The sequence below is a fragment of the Rhinoderma darwinii genome, chromosome 6 (assembly GCF_050947455.1).
Source record: "Rhinoderma darwinii isolate aRhiDar2 chromosome 6, aRhiDar2.hap1, whole genome shotgun sequence".
Classification (NCBI taxonomy): domain Eukaryota; kingdom Metazoa; phylum Chordata; class Amphibia; order Anura; family Rhinodermatidae; genus Rhinoderma; species Rhinoderma darwinii.
In genome coordinates, this window is record NC_134692.1 from 126,731,871 (window position 1) to 126,758,162 (window position 26,292).

The window sequence follows — 26,292 nt, forward strand, 5'->3', positions numbered from 1 at the left end:
AGTAGTATCTTTAGTGTGCCAAAAAAATGCATCCGGACAGACAGACAGACGACAGCAGCAGCAGCAGCAGCAGCAGTAGTAGAAGCAGCAGCAGAAGTAGCAGCAGCAGTGAAGTAGTAGTAGCAGCAGAAGTAGTAGTAGCAGCAATAGTAGAAGCAGCAGTAGTAGTAGCAGCAGCAGAAGTAGTAGTAGCAGCAGCAGCAGAAGTAGTAGTAGTAGCAGCAGCAGCAGTAGTAGTAGTAGCAGCAGCAGTAGTAGCAGCAGCAGTAGCAGCAGCAGTAGCAGCAGAAGTAGTAGCAGCAGCAGCAGTAGCAGCAGTAGTAGCAGCAGAAATAGTAGCAGCAATAGTAGTAGCAGCAGCAGCAGAAGCAATAGTAGCAGAAGTAGTAGCAGCAGCAGTAATAGTAGTAGTAGAAGTAGTAATAGTAGTAGGAGTAGTAGTAATAGTAATAGAAGCAGTAGTAGTAGTAGAAGCAGCAGCAGCAGAAGTAGCAGCAGTAGCAGCAGTAGTAGAAGCAGCAATAGTAGAAGCAGCAGTAGTAGCAGCAGCAGCAGCAGCAGCAGCAGCAGCAGCAAAAGTAGTAGTAGCAGCAAAAGTAGTAGTAGCAGCAGCAGCAGTAGTAGTAGTAGCAGCAGTAGCAGAAGTAGTAGCAGCAGAAGTAGCAGCAGCAGTAGTAGTAGTAGCAGCAGCAGCAGCAGCAGCAGTAGCAGCAGCAGAAGTAGTAGCAGCAATAGTAGAAGTAGTAGCAGCAGCAGCAGTAGCAGCAGAAATAGTAGCAGCAGTAGTAGCAGCAGCAGAAGCAATAGTAGCAGAAGTAGTAGCAGCAGCAGTAATAGTAGTAGTAGAAGTAGTAATAGTAGTAGTAGTAGTAGTAATAGTAATAGAAGCAGTAGTAGTAGTAGCAGAAGTAGTAGCAGCAGCAGTAATAGTAGTAGTAGAAGTAGTAATAGTAGTAGTAGTAATAGTAATAGAAGCAGTAGCAGCAGTAGTAGTAGAAGTAGTAATAGTAGTAGTAGTAGTAGCAGAAGTAGTAGCAGCAGCAGTAATAGTAGAAGTAGTAATAGTAGTAGTAATAGTAATAGAAGCAGTAGCAGCAGTAGTAGTAGTAGCAGCAGCAGTAATAGTAGTAGTAGAAGTAATAGTAATAGAAGCAGTAGTAGTAGTAGTAGTAGTAGCAGAAGTAGTAGCAGCAGCAGTAATAGTAGTAGTAGTAGAAGTAGTAATAGTAGTAGTAGTAATAGTAATAGAAGCAGTAGCAGCAGTAGTAGTAGTAGCAGCAGTAATAGTAGTAGTAGAAGTAGTAGTAGTAGTAGTAATAGTAATAGAAGCAGTAGCAGCAGTAGTAGTAGTAGCAGAAGTAGTAGCAGCAGCAGTAATAGTAGTAGCAACAGTAGCAATAGTAGAAGTAGTAGCAGCAGTAATAGTAGCAGTGATAGTAGTAGCAGTAATAGTAGTAGTAGCAATAGTAACGTTTCGACCCATACAGGTAAGGCTGGATTCACACGAGCATGTTCGGTCCGTAAAGGACAGAACGTATTTCAGCCGCAAGTCCCGGACTGAACACACTGCAGGGAGCCGGGCTCTTAGCATCATAGTTATGTACGACGCTAGGAGTCCCTGCCTCTCCGCAGAACTACTGTCCCATACTGAAAACATGATTACAGTATGGGACAGTAGTTCCACGGAGAGGCAGGGACTCCTAGCGTCGTACATAACTATGACGATAGGCGCCCGGCTCCCTGCAGTGTGTTCGGTCCGGGACTTGCGGCCGAAATACTTCCGTCCTTTATGGACCGAACATGCTCGTGTGAATCCAGCCTAGCAGGGTCTTTGTCAACCCTATAAAAGACAACCACTGCCCATATGCCCTACTAGGAGAGCTAGAACACATCAACCCTGATCGTGACACTATTGGAGGGGGGAGATTCTCCTTGCATCAATGATCATCTGGGCTGACATTGCTATGGAAACAGGAATATCTTGTAAATGTTGTTAGGGGATACCAGTGGCATGCCATTATCTTTTGGAACAAAAAACAAAATAAAAGTATTGTAAAAATATATTTAGAAAAAAAACTTTTTTTTAAATAAAATGTACATTTTTACCTAGAACCCATTAAAAATAAAATAACCCCCACATATTTGGTATCCCCATAACCGGCACAATAGGTACTATAAAGATATATACTTAGTTCAGCGATAAATGGTGCAATAATTATTTTTCTTGTACCCCAAAATAAAATTCATTTTTAAATGCTAACTTGTATGCACCCCGAATGGCACGTATAGAATCTACAAATTGTCCAAAGAACTCGTACAGCTACGTCAATGCAAAAAAAAGAAAAAGTTGTAAATTCAGAAACGCGGAGATAAAAAAAACCATAAAACTTTTGTAGGGTCCTGAAAATCCAAACATGGCTTGGTCTCCATGGGGTTAAACAAAACCGTGACATCTACATATGTCCAAACCAAAGGACTTTCGTGACGGAACAGAACCTTCACTCGCAGAAGGCAATGTAACTTCACTGTGATATTATGTAACACTTATACCTGGCAGAAACCAATCAGCTGCCGCGCCTGAGTCACATGACAAACGGGTAGGTTCTCCGTATGACTACATTCAGCTTCCGTACGTCGAATAGAGTAACGAGCGTGTGCTGATCTGCGCAGCTCAAGTGACGTCCCTATGATGGCTGCTGCAATGGCGGAGCAAGAGGGCTCCAAAGGCATCGCCCGGAACCGAGGTGGGGTACAGCGTGTAGAGGGGAAGCTGCGGGCCAGCGTGGAGAAGGGAGACTACTATGAGGCGCACCAGATGTACCGCACGTTATTCTTTAGGTACGCTAAAGACAGGGGCGTGTTTTTCCTCCACGATCCTTATCCTGACTACAACGTTCCAGAGCTTTCCAAGGCCCTTACCTGAAGTGACGGGTGATTGGTTGGTAGCGTTCTGGTTGCTAGGGAAAGGGCGGGGCTCCCTGACCTTCGCTAGTCGATTGGCTGCGCGTCATGTCAATCTGCAAAGAAATATGTATTAACCCTTTAGCTGATTGAACTTCTGACAACTTTCTTGCTGCTGATTGGCCAGTGTTTTCCAGTTGCTATGGGGCTAGTCTTGTCTGATCCTTGAAGCGGTTTCTTTGGGCCCAGGACTTTGCTATATGTAACAGAGAATGTAATGCTTAAGTTTTCTAAGTGTGACTGGGCCTTGTCCCTGAGTGGCATGTTAGATGGTGACAGCTGTTACCAGCCTGTAAACCAACATGGAGTTGCCCAATGTGTGCACCAGTGCAATTGGCCAGCTGACCATGTGTGTACGACCCCATTGCTTGAGGAGGGGGTCACTGTGCACCCAAATTTACCATATGGTCTAAACTTAGGACGCCAAAGCTCCTGCCACACAAATCCTGACATAACGGGGATATTTATCAGTCGGAATGGAGCTACTCAGATGTTCCTGGGTCGTGCCCCGTATTTCTCGTAACGCCGCGTACCGTACCTCCTGGCTGACGCACCTGTGTGCATTATTTGGCTTCACATATGGTGTTTAGCTTTGATAAATACGTTACATATGGCCTCCACTTTACACCTCGGTCAGCGTCTCTGAAAATAGCGTCGAACTTTTAGAGGGTCGATTGAAAACAAAAACATTAGGCACCAGCTGCTCATTTCTTGGTGTATTCGTTACCTGGCTCCTGCATTATCTGGCCCTGGTTTAATCTATTCCTAAATATGATCCCCAATAATATGAGCTGAGCCCGGGGTGGATCTATTCTGAGATTCTGATGTCCTAGGAAAAACAAGCTCCTTAGTGCACCCCTTAAAGGCACAGCGCTCAGCCGTTTCCATCACTGTCATAGACTTTGAATGGAGCGGCAGGGGGCATGCTCTAGTGCTGCTCCATTTGACTCCTCCTGGCAAGTGGTGAAGCTGCGGGGGGGACACGGGATCGGAGGGTGTCCCTACGCTCCGACTCCCACCGATCTAGCAGTTATTTATCCAATGATTATCATCTTTTATCCGGCATACCCCTTTAAACTTTTATTTCCACAGGACAGCTGAATCTACAGCAAGTTTTCATTAAAAATAAAACAACCCTTTAAAAAGTTAACCCAGTATGGTAAATGAGCATCGCGATCTGCTGATTGGTCGAGAAGTTACTAACGTGGTCACATCCTACTTATCTCTTGGGGGAAGAAAAGGATTGAAGAGGTTCAAATCCAATAGGCACATGCGCTCCCCCCCCCCATACACATAGGTTATTATTGAATTTTTATGATCAGCATTAGACTTATTGGGGGAATTTATTAACACTGGGGTCTTAAACTGAAGTTCGTTGGAGTAAATTGCGCTAAATTTATTCAGATGCACACGTAATCACTTTTAGCCGTCTTAGACTGTTCTAAAGACAGAAAATAAAATCTACGACTGCTATGAGCCGGCGTAGATTTGCGCTAAAGTAGGCTCCATTTTCTATCTTTAGTGATAATCTCTTGGAAAGTTGTTGGCAATGACCCCACGCCAATTTTTCAGACCAATTTTGAAGAAAGGTGAGTGGCGAGAAAAGTGGCACATTTTAGCGCAAATATGGCATGCTATTTAATGCCACAAAACTGGTGCAAATCGCTTGATAACTTTCCACAATGTATGTAAGATATGAATTGGATAAAACCCTCTGAACGTATGTTCGCACGGCGGAATCCGACGCAGATTCTGCCTCCCATTCATTTCATTGGGAGCCGGACACTTCTGTTTCCCGCTAGCAAATTTTTTTCAGCTAGCGGGAAAAAGAAGCGTCCTGCCCGATCTTCGGGCGGATTCCCTTCGAACCTCCTATTGAACTCAATGGGAGGAGGAATCTCCCTGCCGACGCATCAGATTTTGCAGCGACACCTGCCAAGCAAAATCCGCCGTGTGAACTGACACTAAGGCCGGATTCACAGGAGCGTGTGCGTTTTGGGCACGCAAAAAATGCTGCGTTTTGCGCGCGCAAAAGGTCCGTGTGTCCTCAGGATATGGTGCGTGGCTGCGTGATTTCCGCCTGCATCATTATGACACTGTTTTTATGTTTACAAACAGAAAAGCACGTGGTGCTTTTCTGTTTTCATTCATAGTTTTTACTACTGTAGCGCGCGGCACCCAGAAGTGCTTCCGTGTGCTGAGCGCGATTTGTACGCACGTATTGACTTCAATGGGTGCGTGCAGCGCGAAACACGGCCAAATATAGGACATGTCGTGCGTTTAATGCAGCGCACATACGCTGCGTGAAATTCACTGACAGTCTGAACGGCCCCATTCATTAACATAGGTCCGTGCGAAGCGCGTGATTATACGTTTGTGTGAATAAGCCCAGAGAGTATGTTCACACGGCCTATTTTCAGACGTTTTTCGGGCCATAAACACCCCGAGAAACGGCAGAAAATACGGGCAGAACGCCTCCAAGCATCTGCCCATTGATTTAAATGGGAAAAACTGTTTCGTTCCGAAGGGGAATTTCTTTTTGTGCGGCCGTTTGAAAAAACAGCGCATAAAAAAAACGCCCCGTAAAAAGAAGTGCATGTCACTTCTTGAGTCGTTTTTTGAGCTGTTTTTCATTGTCAATAGAAAAACGGCTCCAAAAAAAGCCTCAAAAAACGTTTGCTTAAATATGGCTGGAAATCACAGGCTGTTTTCCCTTGAAAACAGCTCCGTATTTTACAGCCGTTTTGTGTGTGAACATACCCTTATAGTTAGACCCAAAACTGCAACTTTTTCCTGCTTTTAAATTGACGGCCAAAAAAAATAAGCAAACGCCAATACTCTAGTTCCTTCTCAATGCCCCCTTGCTGTGAGAAATACTGTAGAAGTACTGGTGGCACATCATCCGCACGCGCCCTTCTTAAAGGGAATCTGTCAGCAGCTTTGACATCGCTTTATAGGGGAGGGGGAGGGGAGGGCATTGTAACCATATCTGTTGTTTCGGAAAAGAAAAGTTGCATGACCGAGAAATCAACGTTTAATTTCCCTGGCCACACAGTCGCAAGTGCCACGCTCTGCTCTGAGTGACGGCTCTAGTGTCCAATTAGGAGACCGCCACAACTGTCACTCAGAGCAGGGGGAGGGGCTGACAGCATTTTTTTCAAGGAGAAGGCAGGGTCACATGCACAACAGGGGCCGCCTCCGTTACACTTGCCACCATGGCGCTTAGGGAATAAACCGGTATCGTAATAATTCTTTCCCGCATAACGCACTGTCAGCAGGTTTGAGGCTTCTTTAACTACTTCAGACTGGTGGGTGACCAGGACTAAAGGTCCTATTACACAGTCCGTTATGGGCCGTGAAAACAAGCGCCTATCAATGAGACAGCTTGTTGATCGGCGCTCGTTTGCTGCCTTCACAAGGAGCAATGGTCGGTTATATATCGGGACGAGCGATAGTTACTATGATCGCTCGTCCCGGTACGTTTTGATCGTGGCAGCAGCACATCTCTCCCGACCGATAATATTTTGTGCTGCATAAACGAGCAGATCAGCCGATGAATGACTGGTTGCTCGTTCATCGGCTGATCGTTGCCTAGTTTACACAGGGCAATGATCGGGAACGAGCGATCATATGAGCGCTCGTTGGCCCGTGTAATAAGGCCTGAAGACGCTCCTGTGTTGTCATCCACTTCTTCTGCGAGGAAGGTAATAACGCATAATGCTTACCCGCTGCCGATGTGATTGGTTCCATTAATAACATAATATTATGTAATTGTTATTTAAGTAATACCTTCATATATTCCAAGAAATCCTGGAAGTGCTGTTAATGGGATTTAGGCCTCATGCACACGACCGTAGCCATGTGCACGGCCGCGATTTTCGGGTCGGCCTGCCGTGGAGTGTCACCCGTGAGCCGCCCGCAAATCGCGGGCCGCGTGCATTATTTTCTATGAGCCTGGACCGCAGAATACGGCCGTAATAAGACATGTCCGTTCTTTTTGCGGTCCAGGCTCCTGGGCCATGCATGGGCCGTGGAAACCACGGTCGTGTGCATGGTCCCATTGAAATGAATGGGGCTGCAATTCTCCCGTGGATTTTTGGGGGAATTGCGGCCGCAAAAGCACGTTCGTGTGCATGGGGCCTTACTGTGTAGATATCATTTCATTCCTGGACATTTTCTTTATTTTATTCTACTTTTAATTGCTAGGACATCCTTGAAAGGCGGCTTTATTAAACTGGTTTTACTTGTTTTTGGATGCTACTTGGCATATTACCTAAATGTGAGTAACTGGTGAATACAAGATCCATTAACATCATATTGTCTATGTAAAGACTGGACAAAAGCCCGGGAACCAATGCATGGAGAGATTTGCTACTGGCACCTAACTTTTTGAGTTGTCTACGAATTTTTTTTTATTGCTGGTCCACTAAAAACAGTCGGGCTTGGCCTCCAAAGTCTATTTCAGGGGTACTCAACTACTTTTAGTGAGGGTCTATTTACCTAGGTCTGCTGTCAGGTGAAGGTCCCAGTTGAACACCAGCAGTAAGGCTAATCTGACCCATGGATTTGTGGTAGAAATCCGATGCTTATTTCGGATTTCTGCAGCAGATTTGCAGTTTGATTTGCATTGGATCAGCACATGGATCAATCCCATCCATTGGTACTAATACGCATGCAGAAGTCCTGTAGAAAGTGCCACACAGTGCCCCCTGTAGATCGTGCCCTCCAGACAAAAAAAAAAATACACTCCCCTAGCCCCCTTCCCACGACAAAAGGCGCTGCACATCCTCCTCAGCCACATTAGGCCTGAAGCCCTATGAGACGCCAAGATGGGACTTTTGTATAGTCCGGCGCGATGCAGAGACGTCATTCCGCCAGCCTGCGCAGGGATCCTGTCCCAGCGTTTTATAGGCTGCAGGCTTAACATCGCCTGTAGCCTAGTGAATGGCGGAGCAGGGAGCTGATGGCTCCATAGTCTGCCATTATTCAATTGTATCTGCGTCCTGAGGATGCAGATAGAATTGACTGTGGCAGTTGTCCGGGGATCCGGGGCTTCTGCCCCAGGTGCCTGATGCTAGCGATTCCACTACTCAGGACAACTGGTGCAGACGCGTCCGCCAGTTCAAGACCCCTGGTTCATAGTATTCTTTCCATCTTTGGCATAGTAAATTCTAATAATCTGTCATCCCCAGGATCGCCAAAATGTCAAATGTCTGATTATTGGACAATTTTGTAGCATTTTGACTTCCGATTGTGACAGAAGGTCTGACGGATCTGTATTCTGATGGATACAAACTGATGCTGATAGACCCTATTTACACAACGTCGTATACGTTTTTAAAGTTAAAAAAACGTATGCATTTGTAACATACGCTTAAGTTTTTTGTAGTATACGTCGTATACGTTTGTCCGTCCTTCTAAAAACGTATACTTTTTTTGTTATTGAGCTAAATCAAACTTTGTAAAGTCAAGATTTCCCATATATGGTGACAAAAACATATACGTTTTATGTATGCGTGCACGTCAGATGTACAGTAAAAACGAGATGTGAACTTAGCCTAACTTTGATAAGGTCCGATGGTGTTCTGGTATTTTTTATGTCAAGAATATCGCTTCAGGCTGCGCTATATTTTCTCAGCCAATAATACTGCAAAGGTTGATAGAAACCCAGACAAACCTCCGTAGCGCAAGTGTGAACTAGGTCTTACATACACACACATGCACTTCCCTGCTCCTCCGCACCCCTGAAGATGACTGAGAGGCTCCTCCACATGTGCTGTACCTGATATATATATATGTCCTTTGCTAGTCTATGCCAGCCTCAGCACCTGTGAGATTATCATCCTCTTCAGACTTGGCACGTCAAATGCCAGAATGTGTGCCCTGTACTTCTCCATCATTTTCAGGAGCCTCCGAGGAGCATTTTAAATTTCTGTCACTCCATTATAAGTGCCCTATCTTGTACATAATATGATCGGCGCTGTAATGTAGATTACAGCAGTGTTTTTTATTTCGAAAAACAATAAATTTTGACGGAGTTATGACCTTTTTGAGATTTATGCGAATGACTTTCTTTATAGACAACTGGGTGTGTTTTTACTTTTTGACCAAGTGGGCGTTGTGGAGAGAAGTGTATGACGCTGACCAATCAGTGACCAATCAGCATCATGCACTCCTCTCCATTCATGTACTCGCACACAGCGTGATCTCGTGAGATCACGAGTGCTGTCAATCACACATTAACATTACTGAAGTGTCTTGAGAGTGAATAGACATCGCTTCCAGCCAGGACGCGATGTCTATTCACAATCCCGACACTTTGGTAACGTTTGTGTGGGACTTACGGTACAGCACATCGAGATCACGCTTGCTGTCATTAAGTCCCACACAGGAGATAGGGCACTTATAATGTGGTGACAGAGCCTCTTTAAGACTGGTCTCTGGTAAATTCCTGTCAATAAAATCGGGATTTGTGTCCCATAAAGTTCCAGATCTAAGGACATTCACTGTATATTACAGGTAGGCAAATGACTGTAGATATAGGCTCTGTTCACATCTGCGTTGGAGGCTCAGTTAGGGTTCTACATCCACAGATCCGGATGAGAATACTGAAAACAATAGTGCAGCATAGAGTGCTATTGTGTCTGGTAAAACCACGGACACCCTGACGCAAACCTGACAGAACCCATTAAAGTCAATGGGTTCTGTCAGCCGCCAGTAGCATCTGTGGTGCAACAGAACCGTTTTTTCCTAGTTCTGCTCATCTGACAGCAGAACAACAGAAAGATCCGATGCAGGTGTGAACCCAGCCTTACAAGTCGGTTCTTCTTCTTTTTTTTTTTTATAAGAACTTGCATAGACATCAATAAAAGAAAAAAGAACTTGGCAGCAGCAAATTTCCTGATGCATTGGCTATCTGGCTTCTGGGATTTGCCCCGCTGTGTGTGGTTTTGTCAGCCACCCTAGTATTTATTGGTTCAACCATGTCACATTGTCCATTGCTTTTTGATTCTCTGAGTGTATGGTTGGATGGTTAGTCCCTATTGTAACCAGATGCGATGTGGAGGCAGCCTGCCGTCAGCGCAGGGCGACTATGGTTGTGTGATCCCAACTGCGGGTAGTTTACATAACCCCCGATCACGATGCCCCCCTCATGTATTAGTAAATAGCGACCTTTGGTGCAGTTCCGTGTTGCAGTTGAGCGATGTGACTCAAAGCGTTAATTTGTGTTCACGTGACGCTCCTTCGATTGCTTCCAGCCCTTATCTGCTCCGTCCTTTAATGATGTGACGTTTCCTCTGTATAAACAGAACTCTCAGCTAATATCTCTTTCTTTTTCAGGTATATGCCTCAGAACAAACACGCAGAAGCAAGGGAATTAATGTATTCTGGGGCTTTGCTATTTTTCAGCCATGGTCAAGTAAGAACATTTTCCATATTTCTTAAAGGGGTTGTCCCAGAATATCGGATTATTACCTATCCACATAATAGGTCATAATTGTCTTATCACTGGGACCCCCTGTTACTTCTCATTTGTAAACTGGAGTAGGGAGAACATTTAATGGGGCGTCAGTCAAGTGTGCGCTATACTCGGCTGTTCCTGTAGTTGTCATAGACTTTGAGTGGAGCGTCAGCGCGCATACTTGTCCTCCGCTCCATTCAACGTTCTGACTGAGTTCGAGTTTTAAGGTGGAATAAGAGGTTCGGCATCTGAGTTCTCACGGTCGTGGGGGTCCCAGTGGTGGGAACCCCATCAATCAGACATTATCACCTATCCTGTGGATACAGACAAAGATCAGCGGCACTGGACGGACAAATTGGGTGGGTGCATGCCTCTTGGGTCGCAGTCCAAAGACCCTTCAATGTATCCTGTGGATAGGTGATAATTGTCAATTCTGGGACAATCCCTTTAATGTCAGACTAATGTTCTCTATAATGAGTGATGGCATTGCATTGTGGGTAACACTGTATTCTAGAATTTGTTGGTGTGATTGTTCATGAAAGTGAATCTCAGCCTTTTATCGTGTTATTTTTTTGGGTCCCTAATTCTGTTCCAAATAATTTCCTAATATATCTTTAGAGCAGTCGGAGCTCCGTTTTTTTTAATACACCGCTCACCAAATCCCCTGCATAGACAGATTTAAAATATAACATTCTGGCAGCCTGTAGCCACCACTAGAGGGAGCTTACTACATACTTAACTTATGCATTAAATTCAGCTCCTAAGCTCCCTCTAGTGGTGGCTGCAGACAGCATGTTATCTTTTATTCTACACTATGTGGCCAAAAGTATGTGGACGCACCTCCTAATTATTGAGGTCACGTGTTTCAGCCGCATCCATTGCAAATTGCTTCATTCAAGAAGCACACAGACATGCAATCTCTATACACAAGCATTGGTGGTAGTAAGGGTCGTACTGAAGAGATCAGTGATTTTAAAGGGTAACTAAACTTTTAAAAAACTTGTGACCTGTCAGAAGTTTTGATCGATGGGGCTCCAAACACTGAGACCCCCACCAATCGCTAAAACGAAGGAGCAGAAGCGCTTGGGTGAGACCTATGCAGCTTAGTTTTTAATCGTCTTTCCTCGGAAAGCCAAGCTAGCGGTGTATGGGCTCAATAGAAAGCACGTCGATGCTGGACTCTGGAGCCGCGTGTTCTGTGGAGTGATGAATCACCCTTCTCTATCTGGCAGTCTGATGGACGAGTCTGGGTTTGGCGGATGTCAGGAGAACGTTACTCACCGGAATACAAAGTGCCTACTGTAACATTTGGTGGAAGAGAGATAATGGTCAAGGGCTCTGCCCTTTCCTCTTTTCAGTATGATTGTGCCCCTGTGTACACAGAGAGGTCCATAAAGACGTGGAAATTTATCAAATCTAGTGCAAAGGAAAAGTGGAGAAGTTGCGTATAGTAACCAATCAGATTCCACCTTTTATTTTGCAAAGGTCCTTTGGAAAATGAAAGCAGAAATCTGATTGGTTGCCATGGGCAACTGCTCAACACTTTCTTTTCACCCTTTTTGATAATTCTCCCCAGTGTGTGACAAGTTCGGTGTGAGGAAGGCGAGTGGCTGCACAGGGCCCTGACCTTAACCCCATCCAACACCTTTGGGATGAATTGTAACGCCGTTTGTGAGCCAGGCCGTCTCCTCCAACATCAGTGTCTGACCTCACAAATAGTCTTCTGGATTAAAGTGTAGCTAAACGTTCGACAAACTTCTGACATGTCATAGTGACATGTCAGAAGTTTGGATTGGTGGGGGTCCAAGCACGGAGACCCCCACCAATCGCTAGAATGAAGCAGCTGAAGCACTCGTGTGAGCGTTCAGCTGCTTCGTTTCTGTTCGGCTTTTTCCTTCTAGCCGATGTATCGGAGAACGGGCTCATAGACTTTGTATTGAGGCCGTACACCGATACATTTATTTTCGAAAAAAGCCGAACAGACACGAAGCGGCTGAGCGCTCACACGAACACTTCAGTTGCTTCGTTCTAGCGATTGGTGGGGGTCTCCGTACTCGGACACCCACCAATCCAAACTTCTGACTTGTCGCTATGACATGAAAGAAGCTTGTCAAACGTTTAGCTACATTTTAATGGGCAAACATTCCCACAGACACTCCAAAATCTAGTAAAAAGCCCCCAGAAGTGCGGAAGTTGTTATAGCTGCAAATGGGGGAACCAACTCCATATTAAAGGGGTTGGACTAAAATCGGCAATTATCAGATATTCAGAAAGGATACTGTCCTTTGAGAACGGGGGTCTCGAACCCCTTGTTCCTCCTCACTGCACCCCTTGCACTGAAGGAAGCTAAAATGGAGCAGCGGTCGAGCACGTGCCTGACGCTCCATTCAATGTCTATGGGACTGATGGAAATAACTGAGCGCTGTACTCGGTTGTTTGCGTCATTCACATTGACTTTAAATGGAGCAGCAGTGCGCATGCTCAACCGCAGCTCCATCCGACGTCCTACTCACTGCGGTCGGACAGTGTCCGGGACCCCCATTCTCATTATCGGTTCCAGCGGTTGGGTCCCGAAGGAAACGGACAATTATCTCACATCCTGTGGATAACTGATGATTGTCGAGTCTAGGATTACCCCTTTAACTCCCATGGTTTTGGAAAGGTATATCCAACAAGCTCATGTAGGTGTGATAGTCAGGTGTCCACATACTTTTGGCCAGATATTGTATCAGAAGAACAGAGTTCTGAACCCTATAAAGATATATTCAGAAATAAATCCGCAACTGATCCTTTTAACCAATTCATGACTGGGGGGTGTTTTAGGAGTTTATGATCAGAGCAAAATTTCACATTTTGGGATGCTGGGTTCTAAGGCCGGGGTCACACACACAGTTTTAATGCAGTTTTGTGACAGATTTTGGCTCGGTTTTTTGAGCCAAAGCCAGAAGTGGGTTCAAAAGGACATAAAGGTATAAAGAGAAGACTGATGTAGTTAAATACTTTTATGTCACAAAAGTATAGTAGGTGTGGTACCTTTATTGGTTAACCATAAGGGTATGTTCTTACGGAGTGTTTTCAGACGTTTTTTGGGCCGTAAACGTCCTGAAAAACGGCTGAAAAATCGGAAGCAGAACGCCACCAAACATCTGCCCGTTGATTTCAAAACAGCTGCGAAAAAGAAGTGCATGTCACTTCAGCCGTTTTTCATAGACTCTAGAAAAAACGCTCCAAAAACGGCCTTTAAAAACGCTGCGAATAATGCGACTTTGATTAAAAAAGTCTGAAAATCAGGAGCTTGAAAACAGCTCCGTATTTTGAGTTTTTTTTTATTTGGTCTGTGCACATCCCCTAAAAATGATATATGAAGGCTTCAGAGCACACCGGCTCCTTCTTCAGGCAAATTTACAAATAAATGTGTACCCCAAAAATTTTGTGTGTCTTTTTTTTTTTTTGCGTGCTTTCTTATTATTTGATATTGGTGCCAATATCAAATAATTTTGGGGGGTTTTTAGGGGGAAAAAAATGGTCAGAAACCGGGAAAGATAATTTTTTTTCATTCTATGTTTTAAGGTAGTTTGCCCAATGAATAAAATTTACCCCAAAAAATAATTCTCTAATTCTCCCGCACATGGCGGTGCACATTGTGTAAGGTATGATTTAGAGAAAACAAAAACCGCCTTTAACCCCTTAGTGACCACTAATACGCCTTTTAACGTTCGTCACTAATGGGCTTTAGGCTAGGCTGACGCCTTTTCACGTCAGCCTAGTCTAAGTCCTGCACGGGTCTCCCGTGCAGGCAGGAGCCGGGGCTCTGCTGTCTGATGACAGCTGAGCTCCTGCTCCAACGCCCGCGATCGAAGTTTACTTCGATCGCGGCCGTTTAACCCGTTAAATGCCGCCGTCAATAGCGACCGCGGCATTTAACTTTGTTTACAAAGGGAGTGAGCTCCCTCTGTCACCCATCGGCGGCCCGCGAATGCAATCGCAGGTCTCCGATGGGGTGTCATGGCAGTCGGGGGCTTGATAAAAGCCCCCAGGTCTGCCCTGGACATATGCCTGTTAGGACGCGCCGGAGGCACGTCCTAACAGATTGCCTGTCAGATTTACACTGACAGGCAATAATGCTCTGGTATACGAAGTATACCAGAGCATTATAGCAGCGATCGGAACATCGCACAGTAAAGTCCCCTAGTGGGACTAATGAAATAAATAATAAATGTGAAATAAAGATTATTAATAAAAAGTACAGTAAAAAAATAAATAAAATCATTTTTTTCCATAAAAAGTGGTTTTATTTAGTAAAAGTGTAAAAAAAAAAAGTACACATATGTGGTATCGCCGCGACCGTAATGACTCCATTAATAAAGTTAATATGTAATTTAAACCGCAAGGTGAACACCGTAAAAAAAACCCGCAAAAAACCATGGCGAAATTGCAATTTTTTTCCATTGCCCCCCAAAAAAGTCATAATAAAAATGAATCAATAAGTCCCATGCACCCCAAAACAGTACCATTCAAAACTACGTCTTGTCCCGCAGAAAACAAGCCCAAAAAATCACTACATTGATGGAAAAATAAAAAAATTACGGCTCTTGGAAAGCGACGATGCAAAAACAAATAATTTTAGTTCAAAAGTGTTTTTATTGTGCAAAAGTCGTAAAACATAAAAAAACCTCTACATATGTGGTATCGCCGTGATCGTACCGACCCATAGAATAAAGGTCACATGTTATTTACGTCGCATAGTGAACGGCGTCAATTTAAAAACGCATAGAACAATGGCGGAATTTCAGGTTTTTGTTATAATCCCCCCCAAAAAGGTTAATAAAAGTTAATATAAAAATTATATGTACCCAAAAATTGTGCTATTAAAAAGTACAACTAATCCCGCAAAAAACAAGCCCTCATACAGCTATGTAGACGAAAAAATAAAAACGTTATAGCTCTTGGAATGCGAAAAACAAATAAAATAGCTTGGTCATTAAGGCCTAAAATGGGCTGGTCACTAAGGGGTTAAAGCTAAAATCTGTGTGATTTTGGTGTTTTGTTTTTTTTTGTTGTTTTTTTAAAATGTATGTGGTAATTTTAAACACAGATGTAATATACCCCTTATTAAATATGTAGTATATAGTATAGTATAATTTCAGCGCTGCAGCTTCTATGTATCCACTTTACATAGAAGCTGCAGAATGCCTCGGTATGGGTATGTTCACACTGAGTTGTTTTTTTCAGGCCCAATCTTGACGTTCTTGTATCTGCCAACTAAGCAGCCAGACTGCATTTAGCGAGACTTGGGGTATGTTCACAGAAAAATCCCTGCGCTCTCTTTGCCGTGACCCTTGCAGCGTTTTTCGGCCGCGGCGATTGAGCTCCGCAGGCAAAAAACGCTGCGAAAACCGCTTTCTCTGCCTCCCATTGATGACAATGAGAGGTCAGTGACAAAAACGCCTGAAGAAAGAGCATGTGTTTTGTTTTTTTCCCGCAAGCGTTTTTTTCTGCTCGCGGGAAAAAAATGCCTCCACCTCCCATTGAAATCAATGGGAGGCGATTTCGGACTTTTTTTGGCGCGGTTTCAGATGCGGTTTTTGTGTCAAAAACTGCACCAAAAAACTCTGTGTGAACTAGGCCTAAGCTGAATTCCTCAGTGATCTGGACTGGCGGCTCCTGTGTGCCTCTGACACGCAATCTAACCCTAAGGGTATGTTCACACTGCTTATTTTCGGCCGTTTTTAGTTCCGACGGGGCGTTTTTTTACGCGGCCATTTTGAAAAAACGGCACTTAAAGAGACGCCCTGTAAAAAGAAGTGCATGCACTTCTTGAGATGTTTTTCATTCACCTTATAGAAAAACAGCTCCAAAAACGGTCGTAAAAAACGGCTGAAAATCAGGATCTGTTTTCCCTTGAAAACCGCTCCATATTTTCAGACATTTTTTAGTAAGCGTGTGAACATACCCTAATACTTATAAAAAAATCTAAGTTGATCAATATGAGCGCTAAGGTTTTTTGTGACAGGGAACTGATTATTTTTCCTTTCCGTCACAGTACAGGATCGGGCTGTCAGAGGGACAGCCGAATTCGGCTGACCTCACCGCATGCAGGAGCGTGCAGTGCCTTCAAAGACCGCGTATAAATGAACGGGCTGCAGCCACATTGACCAGTCCTATAGCCCGTTAATTTACGTGGTGTGGGCGGGAAGGGTTAAGATGAAAAAAGGGTGTTGATAACTGGATATTCATAACTAACGTTGAGCAGTTTGGAGAAAATCTTCATGGTCTTCCCACTATTGGGGGTGAATTTTCTATTACTGAGCAGTATAAGGCCTCATTTACACGAGCGTGTGCGTTTTGCGCGCGCAAAAAACGCTGCGTTTTGCGCGCGCAAAAGGCACTTGGCAGCTCCGTGTGTCATCCGTGTATGATGCGCGGCTGCGTGATTTTCACGCAGCCGCCATCATAGAGATGAGGTAGTCGACGCCCGTCACTGTCCAAGGTGCTGAAAGAGCTAACTGATCGGCAGTATCTCTTGCAGCACCCTCGACAGTGAATGCCGAACACAATATACACCAACCTGTGAATAAAAAAAGACGTTCAAACTTACCATGAACTTCCTGCTTCCCCCAGTCCGGTCTCCCGGCCGTTGCCTTGGTGACGCGTCCCTCTCTTGTCATCCGGCCCCACCTCCCAGGATGACGCCGCAGTCCATGAGACCGCTGCAGCCTGTGATTGGCTGCAGCCTGTGCTTGGCCTGTGATTGGCTGCAGCTGTCACTTGGACTAAACTGTCATCCCGGGAGGTCGGACCGGAGTTATCGGTAAGTCAGAACGTCTTTTTTTTTTTACAGGTTCATGGATTTTCGGAGCGGAAGTCACTGTCCATGGTGCTGAACCAGTTTAACGCTTTCAGCACCGTGGACAGTGACTGTCTCCTGACGTCGCGTACCCGAACATTTTTTACCGGTTTCGGTCAAAACGAGTTTGGCCGAACCCGGTGAAGTTCGGTGCGCTCATCTCGAATTTGACACTCCGTTTGGATGTTTGTAAACAGAAAAGCACGTGGTGCTTTTCTGTTTACATTCAGGAGTTTGACAGCTCTTGCGTGATTTTCGCGCATGCAACGCAGGACCGTCCGTGTGGCATGCGTTGTTTTCACGCACCCATTGAAGTCAATGGGTGCGTGTTGCGTGAAAAACGCAAGAATATAGAACATGTCGTGAGTTTTACGCAACGCACTCACGCAGCGCAAAATTCACGCATCGTCTAAACAGCCCCATAGACTATTATAGGTGCGTACGACACGCGTGAAAAGCACGCGCGTCGCACGCGCGTATAATACGCTCGTGTAAATGAGGCCTAAGACAATGGAGACTGTAACGCCGGCTTAAGGAGCCTCCATTGTCAAATTTCGCTCTGTAATAGGAAATGCGCCCGTTGTGGTAAACCCTGAGACGGCGAGGTTTTTACTGATTCGCTCATCTAGTCGGAAATACACAAGAGACTTGGCCACGAAACTTGTGATTTTCTGGAATGTTATGAGCAGTAAAAAATGTACTAAATTTGTTCACATTTTACATCACGTCACAAAGTGTGTAGCCTCAGCCTGAGGTAAACGTAGTTGTTGCTTTAAAGTTTTCATTTTTATTTCCCTTGAAGCAAAATAGCGCGGCGGATCTGTCCATGCTTGTTTTGGAATCGTTAGAAAAATCAGACGGTAAAGTGACAGATGAACTGTTAGGTGAGTGCGCTGGTAAAGCCGGACCTGTTTATCTTCTCATTTTCACCTGACACATGAGGTTCACATATTCCAGGTCAGGACTTCACATCCACAATTGCTGCAAAGAAATGGTTTGCTTTATTGTATGCTGCAAATAGATTTCTTAAAGACTTGCACAATGAGTTGCTGAGTGGTCTGCGCTTCAGACACATATGATTCTTCCGGAAGGCAGAGCTCCTAACCAGAATTTGCTCTTTGCTAGAAATACCAAATTGAATAGGTTATCCAGGCGTAAGGGTGAATTCACACGGTGCAGAAATGCTGCGGATGTGCAGCGGAGTATAGTACAAGGCAAATGGATGAGATTGACAAATCTTATTTACATGCTGCAGGATTATTTTTATTTTTTTTTTGCTTCAGGAAATCTTTAGTCCAAAATCTGCCCTGTTTTTGGCAAATCCCCCACCAAAATCCGCACTGTTTTGGTGCGGCTCTGTCTTCAGGATTTGCTGCAGAAAAATTAGACCCATGTGAATTTACCCAAAGATATCATCTGTTCCTATGATCTAAGCACAGAGCAATGGTACGTGCTGTTAGACCGTGACCACCAATGGTAGTATTCATGATCGTCTTCTGACCACACGAGCAAACCTCTTATGCTACTAATGATCAAAAATTCTTAGCTGGATCTAGCATTGATGTTGAGTTAGTCATTATTATAGCCCAGAGCTCAATTCACAATTCTGCTCATTGCCATTGGAAACAGTCTGCAGGCTTGTTGTCAGACACACCCCTAACAGCTGAGCTCTTGTGGTGGGACAGTGCAAATAACCCGTTCCAGAATACAAATCACCAGAACGATCTCAGTCCAGAAATTCTAAGAGATTTTAAAGGGAACCGGTCACCAGCATTTCACCTATTAAACCAGCAATATCAGGTGGTAGTGGGTGAAAAATCATTTCTATATAACCTTGTTTTAGTCGGCTCTGTAACTTTAGTATTCCGTTTGAAAAGAGTCAAATCTTTGTTCCTCAAGCCTTTCCGGGTTAACCCCGCCTCCTTACATTTGATTGACAGCTCCTCGCCTTCCCCAGCACACACAATCCTGCGCTTGTGCATTGATGTACTTTTCTGGTGTGTGCACCAAGGGACACCGGATTATTACGATAAAAAGTGCGAAATGTTTGCAGACCGTTATTTACAGTCGGAGGAGGAGTTTAGGAAAGGGGCAATGAACTTTTGATAGCAGCGGCCAGTGAGGGATAGGTAAAGCTCAATAGGTGAAATGCTGGTGACAGGTTCCCTTTAACTTGGAAGCCTGCAGGATTGTAAACTCCGCTCCAGACTATGAAGACGTTGTATCCAAGGATCCTATATAAATATGTATTTTTTTGCATACAATTCATCACAGACGGAAAAAGACTCTGGTATAATCTATAATACATCACCGCTAGAACAATAATCAATAAAGTGGGGTAAATAAATAAGACCTGTGTCTATACCAATCCAGATCATACAATAACCGGCAAAGCAATGTCCATTACCACACAGATAAGGATGACCCGCCGCGCGCCTTAATAAAATACTGCACTGTCCAGTTTTTCCTTCTTCATTTTTGGGTTAACCTGTATTACTTTGTTTCTGTAGAAAACCTGGCCAAATTGTTCAGTTTGATGGATCAAAACTCTCCTGAACGAGTGGCTTTTGTGTCCCGAGCGCTTAAGTGGTCGACTGGAGGGTCCGGAAAGTTAGGTCATCCAAAGCTTCATCAATTACTGGCTGTTACACTATGGAAAGGTAATCTGCACTGACGAGACCGGCTGTGCCAAGCCAGAAACATGGGACAGATTCATTAGCGAATTACAGGGGTTGTCTACTCAGCAAATTTATGCAATTTTTTTTGTATAATTAAAAGTTATACAATTTTCCAATATACTTTCAGTATAAATTCCTGACGGTTTTCAAGATCTCTGCTTGTTGTCATTTAGTAGGAACTTTCATTGTTTACTTCCAGTGGATAAAATTCTGTCCAAGTGTCATGTGATGATCACACAGGTGCACGGCTTGTTACATGTTCATGGGATCGTTACAGTATGTGGATCAGAGTTTCTAACGATCCCAGCACCTGTGTGATCATCACATGACCATGGACAGAATTTTATCCACTGGAAGTAAACCATGAATGTTCCTACTGAATGACAACAAGCAGAGGTCTTGAAAACGGTGAGAATTGAATATAGAACGTATATTGGAAAATAGTATGACTTTTTTTTGATGATACAAAAAATAACATTAATTTGCAGGAACTGGACAACCCCTTGAATAAAATTGCCATCACAAAACTGAAGCATATATGCAGACCTATGTGTTTCCATGGTTACAAATTATAAACAAACTCCGTGTGTAGTTTAATCCTAAAATCATGTGTTGGGGCCCATTCACATGAATGTGAACGATGTCCGTGTGCTGCGCATGGAAATCAGGGACAGCACACAGACCCATTGATTTCAATTGGGCCGTTTACACATGCGTGAGGTTTTTTTCACGCACCTACGAGTCCATTGAAGTCAATGGGTGCGTGAAAACCACGCACCGCACAAAGATGCACATCCATGTGAAATGCGTGATTTGCGCATCAGTTCAATTGGAAAAAAAAATTAAAATGTGCTTTGCGAGTGTGTGAATAACGCATGCCACAAAGCACACTGATGCATAACGCTACACACACGGACCAGATTCACGCACATTTTTCACGCACGTGAATCTGGTACGCTGGTGTGAATGTAGCCTTATGCTCTCCCTCTCTTCCATCTGCAGATAGCAAGAAGAGGGAAAAGAGTAAAACATGACTACAGGATCAGACTACACGGGGGTTGTTTGTGGTCTGTAACCATGGGGGACACATAGGTCTGCATAAGGGCTGTATACAGAAAACGATATTTTTTTTTATTCAAGACTATGCATTGGAGCCAGAAAAAAAAGTTACAAAAATATACATACCCCTAGTTGTAAATATGTTGGCGGCTGTTTTTTTGTTCCTGAATTGATAAAAATAAATAACGGTCTCCCTTTCAGAGCAAAACTACTATGAATCTCGCTACCACTTCCTGCACTCCTCTGATGGGGAAGGCTGTGCTAATATGTTAGTAGAATATTCCTCCACCCGAGGCTACCGTAGTGAGGTGGACCTGTTCGTGGCCCAGGCTGTCTTGCAGTAAGTCTTTACATCTTCTATTTCTGTGATTTAGAAGGGATTGTCCGCTTTTGGGTGACCCCCATTCTCGGTAACATGTGGATTAGTTATTCCAAACACCTTCAACAGACTGAAGTTTTTGTCAATGTCTGTTTTTTAGTGTTCGAGTTTTACGTGTTTCGTTTTTTTTGCCTTTGCAGATTCCTTTGTTTAAAAAATAAAACAAGCGCTTCAGTGGTTTTCACGACGTACACAGAGAAGCATCCGTCAATAGAGAAGGGTCCTCCATTTGTACAGCCCCTATTAAACTTCATTTGGTTTCTACTACTGGCTGTAGAGGGGTATGTCTTTTGTGTCTCTTTACTCTTAAAAGGGTTGTATGAGATTAGAAAATAGCTTCTGCTGATTTCCAGAAACAGCGCCACTCTCGTCCGGGGGCTATGTTTGGTATTGCAACTCAAACTCATTCACTTAAATACTACAATATCAGCAGCAGCTCCTGGCAACAGCAGCATTCAAGCTAAGGCCGCACAGGGATGTCTGTTTACAGCCACATTTGAGGCGGTATGGCAGCTGGATGTAGTCCTCTGTACTTCATGCGGCACCGTACATTGGCGTTATTCTTCTCTAGAAGCAATGGGGGGGATTTATCAATCGTTCTGCACAAGTTTTCTGGCATAGAAACTTCGCAATTTGCACCACTTATGGCCTCTTTGCGCCATCCTCGGAAAGCGGCATGGCCTCACAAAAGAAGGGGGACCACAACGGTCTGACAAATTAGGCTGGCGTAGATTTCAGTCTGTAATGTGTGGCAAGGTCGAAGCCCATGCTGGCCTCGTACCTTCTCCCTCAGACACATTAAAAAATATATATTTATATTTACCTCACCTCTCCGCTTATCTTCTCCCCACCAGGTCCCCTTCGGCTCCCTCTTCGTGCCGCGTCTCATTCAAGGTACGGAGTCCAGGCAGCATCCGTGCCTCTGCCACGCAGCGCTCCACGTCAATACTTCGGCATCATCGCATAGGATGTGACGCTGACCGGTGTCCGTACCTTGAATGACCACAGCATCAAGAGTGATCCGGCGGGGACCTGGTGGGGAGAAGAGGAGTGGTGAGGTCAGTATACATTTTTAAAACTTTGTGATGGGGTGGGGGGGCGGCTTTGTGTTGCATCTTACTCCAGCCAATTGGTTATTAAAGGGAACCGGTCAGCAGGCAGTTTTGAGGCCTCAAAACTGCTGACAGGTTCCCTTTAAGACTGTCGTTTTAAACACCCCAATGTCTCTAGGGGAGAATAACTCTTAATACGACATCCAGTGGACAATGCCGCGATTATTTTTTCTATCAGGTTCCAAATGGGGAAAAAAAAACCTCGGAGGCAGAGTAGGTCCCCATAAAAGTCTATGGTTACCATATAACTCGGGGGCCATGTGTTTTTAAAGGGGTTGTCCGGGCACGAGATGTTTTTTCATACTGATGACCTATTCATAGGATATGTCATCAGTATATGATCGGTGGGGGTCCGACACCCAAGTCTGCACCGATCAGCGGCCACTATACAGTATACGGCGCCATCTGCTTTTGACACCAGCGCTTCATAACACCCAGTGCCTGGAGGAAGCCGGAAGAGCTGACCGGTGCAGGTGTCGAACCCCCACTGACCATTATAGAAAACCGTGCCATGCCCGGACCACCATGTAACTCCTGGCTGTGTCTGCACTGCTGCTTTATCCGGGCCTTATTCTTCCATTCTCCGTTGTCTGCTGACTTTGTCTTCTCTGTATGGATACATGGGATTAATAAGTCCCCAGTGCAGCACAGTGACTACTTGTCCTCCTGCTGCAACAAGCCAGTGCCAGTCACTATCGCTCTGTGTGATATTTAGGCAAAATATAGGGGTGTCATTATATGGCAGCTCCGTTTTTCTCTTGAGGTAGTCAAGGATTCCTTTATCAAGACGCTTTCTGGTGTTCTTAAACAAAGCTGAATATTTATTTTCTACTTTTTTTTTAATTGGCTTATTGTTATGTTTTTTTTCTGTGTTCCTAGTGGGAAATTAACCGTATTTACAGTATTGTGTGAACAGTATCAGCCGTCGTTAAAAAGAGATCCTATGTATAATGAGGTAGGTCGAAACCAATCAGAATAAAGTGACGTAATCCAGGTTGGGTCATGGCGTCCGCGGCCCTTGATGTGAAAATGTTCACCGTTTGCAGCAATGTCCTGAAATAAGAACCTTGTTAATTTCCTGTCCAGCAGTGAAATACTATAGGGGTGCGGTGCCTCCAATCTAGATAATCACCATATTCCGCTTGTGCCCTGAATGTCACTTTAATATACTTAGGTGATTTTGCTGGCATTGTTTTCATTTTCTTGTACGGGAGGAAGCTTGACTTTTTAGGGTAAATCTACTCTTGAAATGATCAGAATTTACTGAAATTTTAAAGCAGATTTATGTTTGGAAATATTACTACTTTCACTAGAAGAAAAAGTAGAGGAGGGCCGGATGGTAACATGAGTATATGATGGCCAGGAGGAGTATGGAGGGGTCCGCAACTTTCAGCACTCCAGCTGTTGTGAAACTACAACTCCCAGCATGCCCTGACAGTCAGGCATGATTTTTCAGCCAAAGGCTGTCGGGGCATGCTGGGAATTGTAGTTTCACAACGGTTGGAGCGCCGAAGGTTGCCGACCCCTTGATTATATTGTATCCTGTTGCAGGGAACATGGCGCCATCTAGTGTTAGTTTCACTTTAAAGCGACCTATGCGTATTTCTAGAATAATTTGTTACCCTGTGCATCAATAATTGTTTTTATATAATGTCTATACAGCGGTTTCAGCTTTTCCTTTTATTCTCTTTTGCAGTATTTGGACAGGATAGGACAGATTTTCTTTGGTGTACCTCCTAAACAGTCGTCTTCCTACGGGGGATTATTGGGTGAGTGGAAGAACTAACTGGGTACAGTGCTACTTAAAGGTTCATGTACACAATTGTCGTTTAAAGCGGTTGTCCAGGATTAATAAAAATAATCAGATTGTTTTTTTGGGGTTTTTTTTCTTCCAAAAACCGCACCAATGTTGTATCTTGTATGGCAGAAAGTGAATACTACAATACCAGACCGTCACGCTGCTTGTAAGCACGTATTAAATGTGTTGTGGTTTAAAGGGTAAATACATTGTTTAAAAACTTTAGACATTTCATATTGACATGTCAGAAGTATTTATCGGTGGGGGGTCCACCCATCGCAAAAATGAAGCCGCAGAAGCGCTCTGGTGGGCGCTGTGCCGCCTCGTTTCTGATCGGCTTCCCTTGGAACGGTGTACGGAGACTCTAGACTTTCTATTGAGCCCGTACACCGCTCCAAGGAAAGCCGATCAGAAACTAAGCGGCACAGCGTTCATCCGAGCGCTTCTGCCGCTTGGTTTTAGCGATTGGTGGGGGTCTCCGTGCTCGGACCACCACCAATAAAAACTTCTGACATGTCACTACGATGTGTTAAAGGTTTTGTTAAACATATTATAATTTTTTTGCATTTATTCACTAGCACAGGTTCACTTTAGTTTAGGGAATCTGTATTGTGCCTCGTCTAAGCTAAATGATGGGGCACAACCGCATCAGCGTGCCCTATTCCTGCTGTTTTATTTGTGCGTTTGCTCATTGGCATCAAACTGCAAACCTGGAAAATCGCATGCAAGAAGACGATCTTTCCTCCAACTACATATTGATGTCTTTAAATGTTTTTATCTTTTATTTTTTTTCCTTTTAAAGGTAATCTGTTAAATAGCCTAATGGGGGCCGGGGATGAGGACGAGGACGTGGAAGACGGGCAGGATGACAGCAGTCCCATCGAGCTAGATTGAGAACGAGAAAATATTTGATTAGGAGCTGCATGAATCAGAACAATAAAAACTGGAGCCCAAAAGACTTCATCCCATGATCCGAGTCTCTGAAGAGTCATTTGTGGGCGGCTGTAATGAGCTGCCTCTGATGACGGAAGAATTGAGGGTTTGCTCTTAATAAATTGTCACGGGGTTAGCGGAAAGAATAGTGAATAGAATGAATATCTGCAAACCTACCCAGCTCTGCTATATATATATATTTTTTATTCTTTCTATGAATGCCAAGCAAGCACAACAGCCAAGCAGATCAACCGATCAGATCCCACGTGTCGTCCTACTTGTCACTCCTCCATAGCTTAATGTCACAGCCAAGCCCCAAGTGTTACCATGACGGCAAGAATTTTACCTAATATCGCTCATAATCATGAAGATTTGGGACTAATCCCCCCACATTGTGTGATTGTCTTGTTTGTCAGCGGCACAGCCAATATAAACACCTCTCAATTTATTTAATTACGGTGGACTTTCTTTTAATATGCAATATTTATTACCGATACAGTGATTTTGTATATTTGCTCCCTTCAGTACAATACCGGGATGTCACATTGGCACGGAAACTGTCATTTTATTTATAAAAGCAGAGTAGTGCTGGTATCGGTGGAACAGACAATGCTATGGAATAAATCGAGCAATGTATCTTATGATTTGTGGGCAGTGCTTTGTCTTTTCTGTCTCTGAGCGAGAGGGGTTTTTATCTGCCGGTCTATAATTTGCAGTGAGAGGCCAAACACGGTGTAGAAATTCATTGTATACATCGGCATTGACCCTTTGTGGAATCAGGTTTATCCTGCTTTTTTTTAGGGAATGTTCCCATATGTAAAACATAACGGCTCGGATCCACAAATAGATTGCAGGAGATTCAAAAATTTAATTTTTTACAGTTTTTTTTTCCCGGAAACAGCGCCACTCTCGTCCTTGGCCCATATCTAGCATTGCAGCTCAGCCCAATTCAAGTCAATGGAGGTGAGTTGCAATAGCAGATACAGCCCATGGACCAGAAAGGCGCTGTATTAGGGTTTTTTTTTTTGGGTGAGGGGTGTATTATTTTCTCATTTTACGGATC

At 44.2% G+C, this 26,292-nt stretch overlaps 1 protein-coding gene across 1 annotated transcript; it reads left to right on the plus strand.

The window, feature by feature from the left end:
- Positions 1 to 2,614: 2,614 nt before the first annotated feature.
- On the plus strand, positions 2,615 to 25,870 carry GET4 (guided entry of tail-anchored proteins factor 4). Its single transcript, XM_075830298.1, has 9 exons — positions 2,615 to 2,838; positions 10,303 to 10,381; positions 18,073 to 18,154; positions 19,781 to 19,930; positions 21,209 to 21,347; positions 21,527 to 21,667; positions 23,378 to 23,453; positions 24,195 to 24,267; positions 25,099 to 25,870. The coding sequence occupies exons 1-9, from the start codon at positions 2,687 to 2,689 to the stop codon at positions 25,188 to 25,190; spliced, it is 984 nt and encodes a 327-aa protein (XP_075686413.1). The 5' UTR covers positions 2,615 to 2,686; the 3' UTR covers positions 25,191 to 25,870.
- The last annotated feature ends 422 nt before the right edge of the window (positions 25,871 to 26,292 follow it).